This window comes from Salminus brasiliensis, chromosome 5 (genome assembly GCF_030463535.1).
Source record: "Salminus brasiliensis chromosome 5, fSalBra1.hap2, whole genome shotgun sequence".
Classification (NCBI taxonomy): domain Eukaryota; kingdom Metazoa; phylum Chordata; class Actinopteri; order Characiformes; family Bryconidae; genus Salminus; species Salminus brasiliensis.
This window is the reverse complement of record NC_132882.1, coordinates 18,560,406-18,576,041: the sequence shown is the minus strand read 5'-3', so window position 1 is coordinate 18,576,041 and position 15,636 is coordinate 18,560,406. Positions and strand designations below refer to the sequence as shown.

Below are 15,636 nucleotides of genomic sequence, written 5' to 3'. Positions count from 1 at the left end.
GGATGCCTGCAATGTCTCCATTTTTTAAAAACACAGTTTAAATTGCACCAGTGGCTTTTGGGTAAAAGCATGTGAAACACCATAGATATTGTTTTGCTTTTAGAAGGATTTACTTGGTTGTTTGTGTATGCCACTTGCAGACACTTGCACAGAAACACAGATTTGCCCTGGATCTTTTTGACAAATGCATTTGACGTGTAAGCAATGTACTAGGGTTTGCCTGAGTGTTCAAATAAACTTTGGTGTGTGTTTGTCAAGCAATTGAGAAAAACTGCAACCTGTGTGCATTTTTATGTGTGATAAAAGACTTCTGAAGGTATCATCCGGGGGTGACAGATGTTTAGAGAGCCAGAGAGAGAGTAGAGAGAGAGTGAGCGCAGGTGGACTGAAAACCGGTCTGTTTCTCAGATGTTCCTCCTACAAATATTCACATTTTTTGTTTGACTTGTCAGGGTGCATTAGAAAAAAGAATACTTTGCATATCAAGCTATAATCAAAATAACTGAGCAAAGGCATAAAACATGTACTGCCACTCTACATTCAAATTCCAAGACACTTAAGATCACCCACATACCAAGCTGTGAATAAGTCTACAAGAGTGAAAGAGTTTACAGCTAAGCAAATATGCCAGATGATGTGAACAAGACTAAGGATATTTCTCATGTTGAAGATCATATCACAGAACCCTCCTGTTTCCCCAGAATGGATGCATTTATTGCTATAGCCAATTAAAAATATAGAATGAGCTGTTGAACTCAACATTAGAGGCAGAATTGTGAATTTAAAAGCAGAAAAATACCAGGAAGAATTTCAAAGGGCAAATCTACTGAAAACAATAGTGGTTCAACACATTCTGGCAGCACATTTAACACTCAAAGCAGTGTGCACTCACATAATCAAGCGTATATAGTTGTTGCTTTAGGTGTACATGCAGTGTTTCAGACAGCAACTAGGTCAGTCTGGGTGATGACCTTTAGTGGAGCGCTCTGGTTCACAGATAGCATGGTGGATGGAGCTGACAGAATGCAGATAAACTTTTTTGACATTTCTAGTCTGTGTATGCCCTAGATTACTAAGGATGACTTTACTGAAAGCACTGTAAAACAACAACTGTTGTAAGATGAAATCACCTTGAAATCTTTTCCTGGTTAAAATAAAATAAAACATTCTGAGCACCAATTAAGATGGTTTCATTAATTCCTAAAGCAAATGAATGAATGAAAATATTACTTATTCTTTGTCTGTATTGTGTTGTGTTGTCTGTCTGCATTTGTACTGTGTTGCACTTGTGTTCTGTATGCACTGTGTCTATGTTCCACCATGGTCCTGGAGGAACATTGTTTCGTTTCACTGTGTACTCTGTATATAGTTGAAATGACAATAAAACCCACTTGACTTGACTTGATATTTGTGATGCATCCTATTAAATTTACTCACTTATTTAAATTACTCACTGAAAAATTATGTAAGTTTAAGCATTCAACTTCTTTGCTATGGAAGGTAAAAGTTGACATGAATAAAAGTGAAGCGAAGGTCTATTGGTCAATCTGTGACTATGAAAACTAAAAATGAAGAACAAAACAGCTTTCTTCGTAAATTAGAAATATAAAAAATGCATGCACAAAATATGAAAAGGTTGTAAATTCATATCTAAACACTGTTGGATTAACTGTCAGTAAATAAGAGCTGCATCACACTACCCAGGCAGTGTCTTAACAAGGCCTTTGGAACTCAACGGGACTTTGTAAACTTTGTGAACTTTGTGTGGAGTGGAGTGAAGGTACGACCTGTCAAAAATAGCATGAACTCTACAAACCACTAGCAAGTGTAGTAGGGTGGTTAGAAAGAAAGCACGTCTATAGTGCTATCATGCTTTGTAGTCAAATATGAAAAAAATTATATAAAAATCATTTTCATTGGTGTAAACATAACACTGCCCATTCTTCAGCACAGTTGCAAAGTATGGGAATGGCAGCATCATGTTCTGGGGTTGTTTTTCCTCAGTGGGGACTATAGGGAGATACTGCCAGACAAACTGCTTCTGTCTGCTGAAAAACTAAAGCTTGGGAAAAACTTCACTGTTCAGCAGGGCAACAATCCCAAGCACAAGCACAAACAACACAGGAATGGTTGAACAACAAAAAGGTAGATGTTCTACAATGGAAAAGTCAAAGTCCAGATCCCAATCCAATTGAGAATCTGTAGCACTACTGCAGTGCACAAGCATCTTCCACCAATCTGAACAACATGGAGCAAATCCGCCAGGGAGAATGGGTGACAACTACTTTCTAACACTGAGCAAAGCTTGGAGAAACTTGCTGACCTAACAGACCGAAAGTTGTGACTGCCGAAAAAGGTTGTATCAAGTACTAGTCTGAAGAAGTTGAATACTAATGCAATCTGAGCATGGAGCTTTGGAGGTTGAATGATTCTGCAAGGCTTGGTATTTTCCTTTCTTATTTATACCGTTACTAGACTTGTTGCTCTTTGTATTTCGGTGTAAACATGTTATGATAAATGAACCAATAAAAATGATCTGACAAACAAAATGTCATTGTTTTTATTCACATTAAGGTTAATAACACTTCTATCCTCAGCTCTAACGTTGCCATTTCAGAGATACAGCATATGGCTTGGGTATAAGAGCAGAGAATTCACATAAAAAGCTACTCCCTAAACTGCAATTTTTTGCACTTCTTTAAAGGTGTTAAAATACATGGCTTTTGAGCCTTTAGTTGGGTGTATTAATTATACAGAGGCTGAATCACAGTGCAGGTTCAATTCTCAGCCCCTATCCTTCCCCCCGTGGCTGAGGCTGCTCCCAGTGCCTGCTGGCCAAATTGCATCAGTGGCAGTGATTCAGCTCCCCTCTCCATCACGACTTATAAACTTACTGCTGAGCACTACAGTCCTGCAGGGATCCACCTCACGGCCCACTGCAAAATAACACTCACTGAAGCCTGATAAGGGGAACACTGCGAGGAAATATGCGAGTGTGAGAAACGCATGCATGCACGCACATGAGCGAGCGAGAGGGTGTGTGTGTGTGTCTGCAGGCATATGAGAGCATGAGAGAAGGGCGAGAGAAAGAGACAAAAAAAACAAAAAAACAATGATAGATGGAGATATGACAGAAATACAGAAATTGGGGGTGTGTGCAACTTATGCCCTACCTTACACCAAATGACTTTTCAAGTGAGTCTCGCCAGGGTTGCAGTGCACCCCCATCATCTCGATCGTTTGGTGTAAGGTGGTCAGAATAGCTTTCTTAACTCCGTCTTTTTCTTGCCTTGATGTTCTGATAAGATCCATCATGTTTAATATTAATCACAGGTTTTCAGTCTTGGCTCATACAAACTGTGCCGTGGACGTTGTGAATAGCCAATAGGTGAGCTCTCTCTCCAGCACCAAACAGGAAGCAGCAACGATATTCTTTTTTTTTTCTTTTTTCTTTTCCCCTGAACAAAGTACAGCACAAACAAGGGCAGCTGTGGCCTAAAGCTGCTTCTGTTTATGCTCTGTTGTTCAACAGTTTCTCTTCTTGTAAATTTCCACCAGGAGCATGATGGGAAATAATCTCAGTCAAACAGTAACCATGCAAGATACTCAGTCTTTCCAAAAGCAAGACAAATAGTCTTTAGATGTGAGAGAGTGTCAGACTTCAGTCCTTTCAAAGTCTTCTAGTGTATGGTTGGCATTAGAGAGAGGGAGGGGTAAAAGAGAAATAGAGAGAGAAATGAGAAATAGAAGAGCACAGAAAAAGGGGGGAAAAATTCTATACATACAGACGGAAAGGCGGAGGGGGAAAATTTAGAGAGAGAAGAAGTGAGATTGTGGGAGAAAGAGAGAAAATTTAGAGAGTGGCAAAGAGAGAAGGGGGTAAGAATTTAGAGAGAGAGAGAGGTAAGATTTTCTATTTAAGGTCTGTGAAAGCCTCCACAACAAATTAGAAACGCGGTGACAGCGGTGGCAGGCGTGGAGCAGGACGAGGCTGGAGTGAGGGATGATTCCCTCCTTCATAGGGAGTACAGGGGCAGGTGTAGCAGAAGTGGAGGTGAGGTGAGTGAGGGTGTACTGCTGCTGCTGCGCTCAGCGAAAAGCCACTGCCGCAGATTGTTTTGATGTTGAAGGTTACGTAGAGACAGTGTGGCGGAGGAGAAGAAGACTGAATGTGCTGAAGCTGGTTGCGCTAACCGCTAACTTGCCTTTCTTTTGATCACAATGGCTTTTGAAGCATGGATTGTGGCATATTATACGTGACATATTAGGATGCACTGGGATGGAGGAAGAGTTGGTTGGGCCTAGCGAGCACAATAACTGATTTTAGTTGTGAAAAGCATTTTTGCTGCTCAGAGTCTAGAAGGTAGATTCTGCTTTATGCTGGGGTTGATAGAGATGCTCTACCTGATCTATACCTCACATTGACATGTGGAGTGGGCAGTAATTCATTCTAAGAGGTTGTTAGTAGTACGTATTACCATAAGAGTCAACTTGGGTTAAATATTGAGGGGGGGGGGGGGAGCGATTCGAGCTTATGTCCTGATGAGATGACAGATGATTGATTTGTGAAGAACATTAACATAAGAGCAGGTGTGGAAATATATAAAATATATATAAGTTTATAATGAATTTATTTAGTTTGATGTTTTGATTGATGTTTGTGGCGTGTTCATATGTCTGTGTTTGCCAATATTGATTTATTCTAAAAAAAAATACTAAAAAAAAATCATAAAACATATTTAGTTCCCTTCAAAAAATCAAGAGATGAAGATAGCATAATCACTCTGCACTGCTACTGCCTCTTGTAATATTACACCGACCAGCAATAACATTGAAACCACTGATAGGTATAATAATATAGGTGAATAACAATGATTGGAACAGTGGTATACTTTTTAAGCAGCAAGTGAACAGTCAGTTCTTAAAGTTGATTTGTTGGAAGCAGGAAAAATCAAACCTTTAACAAATGCAACACTGTGATGGCTAGACAACATGTTCAGAGCAATACCAAAACATTAGGCAGGTCTTGCAGCATGTTCATGAGTATATACTATATAGTGGTCAGTACCTACCAAAAATAATCTAAGGAAAGACAATCAGTGAACCAGCGAAAGGGTCATTGGGAGACCAAGGCTCATTGGTGTGTGTGGGGAGCGAAGGCTAGCCTCTCTGGTCTCATCCCACAAAAGAGCAAATGTAGTACAAATTACAAAAAAAGTCAACTGAGTAAAAACTTCATATTAATCATGAGTACCTGTACTGACCTTGTGTCTAATACTATCAGTACTATTAGTACTATCAACACTGTTCACAGATATTTGTTATAGTTTGACAATCATGTTTTTTCTTGTGTTTTGAGCTAGGGTATAACTCCCTGCCTTTATTTTGGGGAGGGAAGTCTGCACTGCTTTCTTTAATTATGGGTGCAAATTATATTAGCAGTGATTACTAATTAGTTTGTTTCTTTCCCTCTTCAGCCATGCAGGTCTCCTACAAAGAATTCTCTGTGTAGGTAATGTTTAAATAAACATTGGGGTAACACTAACAATGGGCAACTACCAATAGGGCTGAATTCTAACTGTAATTATGGAAATAAACTGTTACCAGACCAATTTCTACAGGGTAACACTACCAATAGGGCTGAGTTCGAACCAAAATTATGGTAATAAACTGTTACCAGACCAATTTTCAATGGGTAACGCTACCAATGGGGTTTAGCTCTAACTGTCATTATGGAAACAACTGACTTGTTCTCTGAACACACAAAAAGGGGCTTTCTGGGCACCCTTATGAAGTTCTTCAGCCCAGAAGCACTGGCACAGAAAATAAGAAGAAAACTTGGCTTGATAAACAGAAATGACCACAGTCAGAGGCTTCCTCTCCATCCTGGCATAAAGTCTTTTCCCCCAGAGCAACTACAGTCTGCTATCTCACAAGCCAGGTCAAGTAACAGTAATGACAGATATTATTCAATTAAATAATTTTGTGTTATTGAAAGAAGAGGCAATACAGGCTAGTGCAGAGCAGAAGCAACAATAAGGAGGCACAGATTTTGTGTGTGCATGTGCAATATATGTAGAGTGTGTGTGGAGTGGGATGCGGTGGCAGAGGGGCACTGCATGACCAATTTCAGAACTTTCATAGTAGCTCATGCTGACATTTATATAATTAGGTATCATTAGTGATGTATTTTTGTTGGCCAAATCTAAGTCAATAATTACAGAAACTGCAGAGATTTTGCTTGTTATATTCCCCAGTATTCCTAATGAGGCTGAGATAGGCTAGCACAGACTGGCTGTACATCTACAGTGCATTATGCTCAATCAATGCCCCCGGTTTACTGGTTTATCAGCCAGTCAATCTGGCTGTCAATCAGACACACAGACACTCAATCAGTCAATAAATCAGCACCTGAAAAAGGGGAATGCTCGGTGAGCCATTTTGTAGAAAGCACTTATAACATCTAGTGCTCCTCAGTGCTACAACATGTCTAAAATCTAACTATGAAACTAGGAGGAATTGGAAATATATTGCATTTTATAATATATATATATATATATATAATCATCATTGTGGTAACCAATTTGCAGCACAAACAACTATAAAAACATTAACTTTTATGTTAATGTAACAGTTGCCAAATAACATATAAATAAACTGACACATAAATAAATGCCACCAGCAATGTTATCCTTATGCCTGTTCCTGTTTTACTAATAATATATAATGTACTGTATTTCACTACCGTCACAAACTGTTTTTTTTTTTTTGGATACATTACTGTCTCCTGTGCAAACATTTGGACTACACACAGTAATAGCATCTTTGTAGAAAGCATAGCGTGCAAATGCCTTTGTAGCAGCTGAAAGTCTTGCAGTTTCTTTGCAGAAGGCCTGTAGTTCTGAGATATTCTTGGGTTCTCTTGCAGGCAGAGTTTGTTTAATCTTTGTCTATCCACAAATATTCTAAGATGTTTAAGTCAGGGGACTGTGTGGGCCATTCCCAAAGCATCAGTTTGAGTCTTTCCAGGAGGTCCATTGTAGATTTTAAGTTACGTTTTATTCCTTATTCTGTTGTAGAAGCCATCCTCTTTTCAGCTTCAGCCTTTTTTGTCAGATTACTCAACATTTGCATCCAGGATTTGCTTGTATTTTGTGGAATCCATTCTTACCTCCACCCGCGTAATCTTGCCATTGTCTTTAGCGGCAACACAACTCCAAAGCATGATAGAGCCATCTCCATGCTTCAGAGCTGGCAAATTGTTCTTTTCATGAAATGCTATTTCTATTATTTTCCTTTGCTGATTCTGGCCAACAATTTCTATTCTATTCTAGAAGTTCTATCTCAACATCATTTCATCAATCATCAGTTCCCAGCACTTGTTTTAAAAACTTCTGACTTCACTACATGTTCTGTAGCATATTTCTGTTTTGTGACCAGGTTGTGAGTATGGTTTTCTTCTCATGAGAAGTAGAACAGGGCACCACCCTTTTTTGATATGTCATTCTAACCAGCATGTGAGCAGATCACTTCAAGAGTTTACATTTTGACCTCATTAGTTCCCCATATTGTCATTTTTTAATAACTTTCCACAATATAGAAACCACAAGCTGAAATGCTTGTCTATCTTTTTCGTGCCTTGCCAGCACTGATTACTTTCCTTTTATTTTTTTAGATCTTCAGATATTTGCTTAGAGGAGCCCATAATTTGAAGAATTGAAGAGACCTGAGCTTTTACAATGTATAAGGTGTCAAAACATTTGCAAGGGTCAGAATAATTATTTTTATTTATTATTTATTATGTAATGAAAGTCATAGTGACAGTGCATTAGGATTCGTCCAAAATATTGTTTTATGATTACCTACAATGGATGTGTTTGATACTTCTTCAGTTTCAAAAAGTGTAATTTGGTTAGGGTTGCCTAAACCTTTGTACACAACTGTATATACTGATGTTAAAAGAAGGAATTTAGTTTTTTTTTCACAAAGAACAATAAACGTATGACAGACAAATAACTAATACAAGCTCCTTGTAGAAGTCAAACAAACCCAAAAACATCTGGAATAGAGGTGACTGTATGTTTCATTTCTCCCTCTTTCTGTGGATGCTAGAGTAATCTTAAGCCCACAGAGACCATGCTTTCCAAGCAGAGGTCTCTCAACTGAAATACTGCCTAAATAAAATCATTTTCACACGGGACTAAAGATTTCCTCATGCTTCAGGGATTTAAAAAAATTCCTGCAAGCTGCCGACATACTGGATTGAACTGAAATCAGTGGACTATGTTTGTGTCATAGGTGACAGGCCATGGCAATGAAAAAAGCTATAAAGCATGGCTCCAATTTGTAAAGGGCATACACTGAAACATTTAAGCTTATATTTCCTCATGATCTTTATCTTTTTTAATCAAATGTATTTACTTCCTGACATAATTCCCTGGATCGACTAATCTGCATTTATTTATTTATTTTTAATTTATACTAATTGAGAACCTCAGTGGTATTACTATGACTTTATCAGCACCTCCAGTTTGTTTTACCCTCACAGCAGCACACACAAACAGCCCCAAACTGTATTTATACATTTTTCCCAACACATTTAAAGAAAGATAGTATTAAAACCCACATCACATTAGCTCTGATGATGTAAGCCAACCCCACAGCAATGATTAGATGTGGCAGAGTCATGGTGCAATGTTAGACTTTTCCCTACCCATGGAACAAACTGTATTAGTTTAGAGGACTCAGGTGTTTTGTTCTGTAAATGTCAGTTAAATGGCAAAAAAAAAAATAAGTATGCTTATTTGTGTATTTCTAGTTGTTTGCTTGTTTTTTTCTTCACCACTTTAATGATAATCAAAAGCATTTATTAATTTAAGTATGCTTACTGATTTGTCACCATCAATTTATTCATATCATTAGACACAAAAAAACACATAAAGTTCTGGTAATGCTTTGGTTCATTCTCTTCTCCATGGTTTACAGTTTGTGGTTAGGAATGCAGAGGACTTAGATCTGGTACAGCTCTGGGTACAGTAATAGCTGGACAGTTTATTAGCAACATGAGATGTACTGTTACAGGCTGTGGAAATACTCATTCGAGAGAATTAATCAGTGCTTCTTTTCGCTCATTTCCACTGAGAGACAGAGTTGTGTCTGAAGTTGTGACGCCCCAAATATAATGCTGACGATGAAGTAATATGATGAACAACATTAGGGATTTTGTGCAGTGGCAGTAGATTATCAGGGGTTCATCTGAAACCAGGAATTGTAACTTGCCTTTTTTAGTTGTACCATGAGCTAGAGCTTTGTAGGACACAGACTTACATTATGAAGGCTTGTTCTGGGTTTACTGAATGTGTTTAGCTCTATATAGTACTTGCAGCATTTATTCCAGTGTTCTGTTTGTTAAGCTGTTGCTCCAGTTTGTTGATCAGCACAACACTGCTGATTAATTGGTTACAAATGCCTTAAATCTCATTATAAAAAAGTAGAATAGCTGAAAATGTGGAGTGCAGAACACTCATTCTGTGGTTGCCAATGAAGTAACTATGTTATGAATGACATTACTGTCATGGAAGAAATGACACAAGTGTGCTACCAATCTGAACATTGCTGGCCCTCAGAATTAGTTGCACTGAGCCCCAGCTGAACTTAGCTGCAACAACAAAGACTAGATATGACCACTCCTGACACAGTGGATGAATACACTGTACTGTATAAAGGCAGTTAAAACAACTAGACACTTTAGGCTCCTGAATTGTCTTCTATTATCAAGATAATCCTTACAAGCAACATTTTCCTCTGTCTTCGCTGAAGCATGTGTGTATAATGTGTGTTTTATGTGGTTTTATTAATCAATTTGTTACAATTATTTGTAATTCAAATCATTTAATATAAAAACTGAGGTCTGAGGTGCCCAGAAATTGTCCAATAAGTACTTCGGTCAGTGATTACTCTCTATTCTATTTTATGGTAGTATACACTGTGTATATAGCAGTACTATTGTGTTCTCGCAGTTGGAAGACATTTTGGCACAGTTATACTCACTTTAAAAAAGGTCATCGTAGAGCCGTCCTCCACTACGCCATACTCGATCTTGGTCTGCTTTGCCAGGTCATCAGCTGAATCAATTGGTGATTCCATTCTTTCCACAGTGAGGAAGGCGGCCAGGTTGGCAGTGTAGGAGGAGATGATGATGAGGGTGAAGAACCACCAGATGCCTCCTACTATTCTGGTGGAAAGGGCTTTGGGCATGAGCTCAGATCCTAGCGGAGAGGAGTAGAGAGAGTGGTCAGAGAAGGGCACTGGTTATGGCTGGAGAGGCCTGGCCTGGTCTGAGCACGCTGCAGAGGAGAGTAGAGCTGCAGGGCAAGGACGAGGATGCCAATGCAAGGAAAATACAAGGCCTGGGGTAAACAACCATGCTAACTGTGTACTTGGTCCACAATGATCGTGGCATTAAAATACACAAGAGTTCAGCTGTATTTATCTAGTATGGGATCTGCAATGCATTTCATTTTAAGGCTTAATTCCACAACAGTGACTAGTATTACATCAGTAAAGCCAAAACAGCAAAGGTTCCATAGAGAAATCTCTCAGTATTTTCATTGAATGTTCATGCAAGAGAAGTGTGGATATGTCAGAGGAGGGTTGGGTTAAAGATCGGAGGGGTCAGAGAGAAACAAGGAGGGAAGTTAGGTGGCGGCTCTTCTTAAGCATTAAGAAGCAATTGTAAGCTTTAATCTTGCACATTCAATATACTGCAGATGGACTGTGGGAAAGATATATATATACGCTTCCAACAAAAGAGCTTTGAGACTTTTTAAGATCGACTCTCTAACTCTAACTTTCTCACAGTCTGTTTAGTGACCCATCACATCAAGGCCAGAGTTTGGACATGACAGCCAACTCCAAGTCCAGACCTCTGCCCAGACAGCTGTTGAAAAGAAGAGGGAAAAAGGAGCACCTTCACTCTATTGTGCTCTATCAGACCAGTGCACAGTTAGACATGATTCAGCAAACCACTTCATCACTTCCAAAGGTGCCCTGCAGCCCACGTTACTCATCGGCAAAATGGTTCAGACAAACAAACAGTCACATGAAAAGAACGGACACCAGGGACACACAGTAAAGAAAAGACCCACAGGCCAGGGAAGAAGGGTTGAATCTGTCACACTTTTTTTTCATCTTTACCCCCATTGGACCTTAGGGACCAGTCTCATCCTGCCAGGCCACGGTTGGACCTGACCTAAAACCTGGTTGGGGCTGACTGTCATGTACCCAAGGTAACGTCATGTCCAAACACCACATCCCACAGTTTTCTGGGGGCTGGCAAGCCGCGGGGCAGGGGAGCCTCTCTACAGTGTAGGGCTACTCACTCAGAATGGACATGTCACAAAGTGCAAAGCCTGTCCCTTGCTCTTCAGCCTGACGCCACATCTTCGGAAGCAATACACAACTTACGAATTCCAACAACCATACACACAAAGTGTGACACTCAAAAAGAAAGAAAGATCCTCATTAATCACCCAGACCTCTCAAAGATAGCCACTGTAACACACCTTGATGAGCTGCTACATCAAAATACATGATAGCTTCCATATTTACAGTATTCATTGTTCAGCCATTGTAATCTCATGACAGTACCTTATTAGAAGACCTCTTCTACTGACCCTATACTGCTTTGACCATAATCAGTTTTTGTCGCTGCAATATAAACACATACCCATGCCAACTGCTTCACCGCATGCAACTACTCAGTGGTATCTGCACAGTGCAAAACTGTTATCTCAGAACCCCTCTGTGCTCCATTCCATTGGACAAATGCAGTGCAAATTCACAGAGTAACCATGCTGATCAGCCAGCAGATCCTGCTAGCCGTGTATGCTCCAGAATGTTGCATTTTTGAACACGCATTCTTCTCTATGATGCAACACAAGGCATGCAGTTTGTTTGCAATCTAATATCCAAACAAAGTCATCCCATTTCATTTCAAATCAGGACCATTTTGCCCTCTTTTCTCCATCTCAGAACATCAAGTAGCGGAAAAGATGTGGCATCAGGCTTTAGTCAGAAGAATCTAAACACATCTTCAGGCCGGGTCAGGCTAAGACACAGCACTGTGTCTGTCTCTTACTCCACCTCTGTCTGGCTGTTGCAAACTATGGGTGATTAGAGAAATTAGACTTACCTGTTCAGGAGCCTGACAAAAGGGAATGATAATGAAAGAGAAGCATGCATGAGTAGTTGCACCTCGCTCTTCTAACCTCATTCACCATCATCACACTCATCGCCACAATCATCACTCAACCATCCACTCATACAGTATCTGGGACCAGCAACCGGTCTGCGTCTAGCTACATGCACAGAGGCACCCATGCAGGGTTGTGGGCCTGATAAGAGCAAAAGTTGGACCCCCAGCAAAAGAGTGGGACATGTGCTAAGGGTGGGCAGGCAGAGGCGTCTACCTTGCTGCATGAGAGCTCCAACTCCGAACCAGAAACTATTTAGCAGGGTGAAATTGTTTTCCACCACGTCCGAGTCGGGGTTGCACGGGTGGGGGTTATACCATTCGTAGGGACTAAACCTGTGACGATCAACACAGAACACAGATTTTTAGTTAAAATAAATTAAACTAAAAAAACAAAACAACAGGAGAAAAGAAAGGACGATCCACCTAAAGAGATATAAAAGAGAGAGACAGGTTAGCGTCAACAATGGTTATTCACATTTTGTTTTTTCTTTTTTTAAGCTTTTTTTTTATTATTATTATTGCTGTCGCTATCGCCCTACTAAGTGTTTTGATGGTTTAAGGGTTAGAGATATGATAAGTAAATTAATCTGGGGTACTTTAGTGTAGGTTAGAGCAATTTATTTGAGTCAGGCAGTCCCATTCTACAGAGCCCCTAATTTAATGCGAAAACACAAATATAAGCAGCCCATTCACTCTGACCATAATCCCTTCCTCTTTATTCCCCCAGAGAACCGCGCATGTTGACACATTCACATCAAAGGCAATTGGCACTGTAATTTAATCGATGCAATCTGATTCACTCCATCCACAGAAAAATCTAATAATCCACATAATCTTACAAGCTTATTAAAATGTGGCAGATCAAACGAGTCTGTCCCATCATCTCACCACTCCATTCCCTCTCTCCCTCTACACTTCTCTCCAGAAGAAAAAAAAAAAAAAAGATTTCCCATTTATTCATGTTAAACAAAAGTGACATTGCATTAGTAAAGGTTGATTGGGCTACAATTAAGCATCATGACCTGATTTGGTTTGTGCTGGAGTGGTAGAATTACATAGTCTTGAATCTGAGAGTAAGACAAGAGTAAGTAATCAAACGCTCAAGAGCATTTTCGACTCCGATGTCTCTCTTTTTCCCCCTCACATGAAGCGGGTGGATGGAAGTGGAAGCACAAATATTGACCTATGATAAAATAAGAATGGAATGCCACTTAAACAATTCTATGCAGCAGTCCTTAGAAGGACAGTCTTGCTCAAGGCCACTAGGACAGCGGTAGTTTATCTAACTAAACACTGCTGCTGCAGTGTGCCTTTAAATGTATACTAGCGGAGGTTACTAGCCAATAAAAGCAGATTAGCGCACAAGCCCTTTTTTTTTCTTCTTCCCCCATGTTACACGACGTTTCTCAAGGACCCCCTCCTCCCCCAGCCTTCTTTTCCTGTGCTTAAAAGAATCCTTGAGCTTAAATCAACCTGTCTGCACAGTCAATTTGCAGCAGATTTGCTTGCTTGTCAATTTGCGATGCCGAATCGAGTTCATGCGTGCTGCGACCTTGCCAAGATGTATAGGCCTGCTGGCCTGGCCCAGACCCTTCGCGAGAGGGTCTCTCGGCATGTGGTTCTCTCCCTCGATCATGCACCGAAAAGCCAATTACCACACGCCGAGAGTGCGGATGAGCGAGACTGTCGCGTGCACATGGCTGGAGTGCGCCAGTGGAGCGCAGCGTAGCGCAGGGGGAATACCAAAGCAGCCGGCAACAGGGAGAGAAAAACAGAGAGCTGCGGCTTAACCTGACCGCGAAAGGGAAGCGCTAGCTGGCTATTTAGCTGTCGGTCTGATCCAATTACACTGACCTTCTGTTATCTCAGGTCATCTGAACCGCCGAAGAAAAAAAAAGGGAGGGAAAAAAAAAACTTTGCGCAAGGTCAATGTGAAGAGATAAGCAGAGGAGAGACGTGTGCACGGCTGGGCGGTGACAATGCCCTCCATTTTTATCTGCTTACGAGAATCGGGGGTCATCCTGCTGAAAACTTGACTGATCACACATCTGATTATGACCGTGTCAGGCCACAGTAGAGTGACACAAGGCTGTGGCACGTGAAGAAACTACGTGAGACCACTGTTGCAATTGCTGCAGGCAATCCAAGGGGAGTGTTCACTCCTTCTCTATTCAAGGAAGCGTCAATAATCAATGTGGCCGGCGTAGCTTTCACACACTGACAGCTTGTTTTGCATAGGCCCCCTGGTAGCTCATTGGGCTTTCATCTGAACAAGGATTTAAGAAGGGTTGTCACTCGAACACTGTCACTTTAACCTCGCATTTCAAATGGCAACACAAAATCTCTGGCAATGTTCATCTTTAGAGGACACTGGAAATCCAAATGTTTAGGGCTATAAACACTTTTCTGTAACTAATTTAGAAATAAAACAAATACACTCTTAATTTTTTAAAGAGGTCCTAGAACGTCAAATTGTATTTACTTTGGCATAGTTGAATAATAGAGTTCGGTACACGGAAGTGACATCCCGTTAACATCAAACATCACTGTTGTGTCATTCTTCAAAAGTAAATCCATCTAATCAAAATAGGTCTGATCAATTTTACCCCCAAAATTACACCTAATTTAAACTGGTAAAAAAGTAAGAAAACTGCACTGTTGGCAGACTGGAAAACAGCACATCGCTACTAGACTCAGACCTCATGACTGTGGCTTTTTCTTTGCCCGTGTGTACAGAGGGGGAGCTCTGTCTACAGAAATGGCGATCTGCGCTAGGCTAAAAGCTATCGCTAGCTAATTCTAGCATTTACCATCTTTTTTTCTCTTCAACGGTCTGCTCCCTTAAAAATAGAATTGCCTACCTGAGCGGACTGCTGAAAATACTTTTTATTACTAATTATTACATTATTATAGTGTTATTACAGTGTAATTACAGTGTTTTGTTACAGTGCAAAACAATGCTATTGTATAGCCCTACTGCCATAAACTAGCAGGGCTTATTTTTTTACACAAGCCCTCTGAACATGGAAAATCAGCGTGTTTTTCTTTTTATTTTGAGGGAAAATAACAGGGTTGTAAAGAGGCTTGTTAAACAACATCCGAGCAGTTTTAACCTCTACCAAAGTATACATAAACAAAACACTTAAAACTGCTTGTTTCTTTGTCACTAGTATTTATTTGACATTGCAGCCAGTTCTCAAGAGCTGAAAAAAAAAGATGATACAGAAAAGTGTTAAGAACCTAAACATTTAGATTTCCTCTGATTTCAAAGTGCATGTGTATAGAATTAAGAGAAAGAGTTTTTATAAGAAACTTCTGTGAGGATAAACATTTGTTATCAAAGGGAGAGAGGAAGAAACCTGAACCTGAAACTCTATAAA

The 15,636-nt window shown here is 40.1% G+C and overlaps 1 protein-coding gene across 2 annotated transcripts in view; it reads right to left on the bottom strand.

Annotated features, from left to right (window-relative positions):
* The window catches only part of grik2 (glutamate receptor, ionotropic, kainate 2), a 158,737-nt gene that overhangs the window by 24,859 nt on the left and 118,242 nt on the right, over positions 1-15,636 (bottom strand). For both annotated transcript variants that reach the window (XM_072679718.1, XM_072679719.1), the window contains exons 12-13: positions 12,471-12,589; positions 10,051-10,268 (exon numbers count right to left, since the gene is read on the bottom strand). In XM_072679718.1, coding sequence (XP_072535819.1) covers positions 10,051-10,268; positions 12,471-12,589 — 337 coding nt within the window. The remainder of the gene's footprint in view (positions 1-10,050; positions 10,269-12,470; positions 12,590-15,636) is intronic.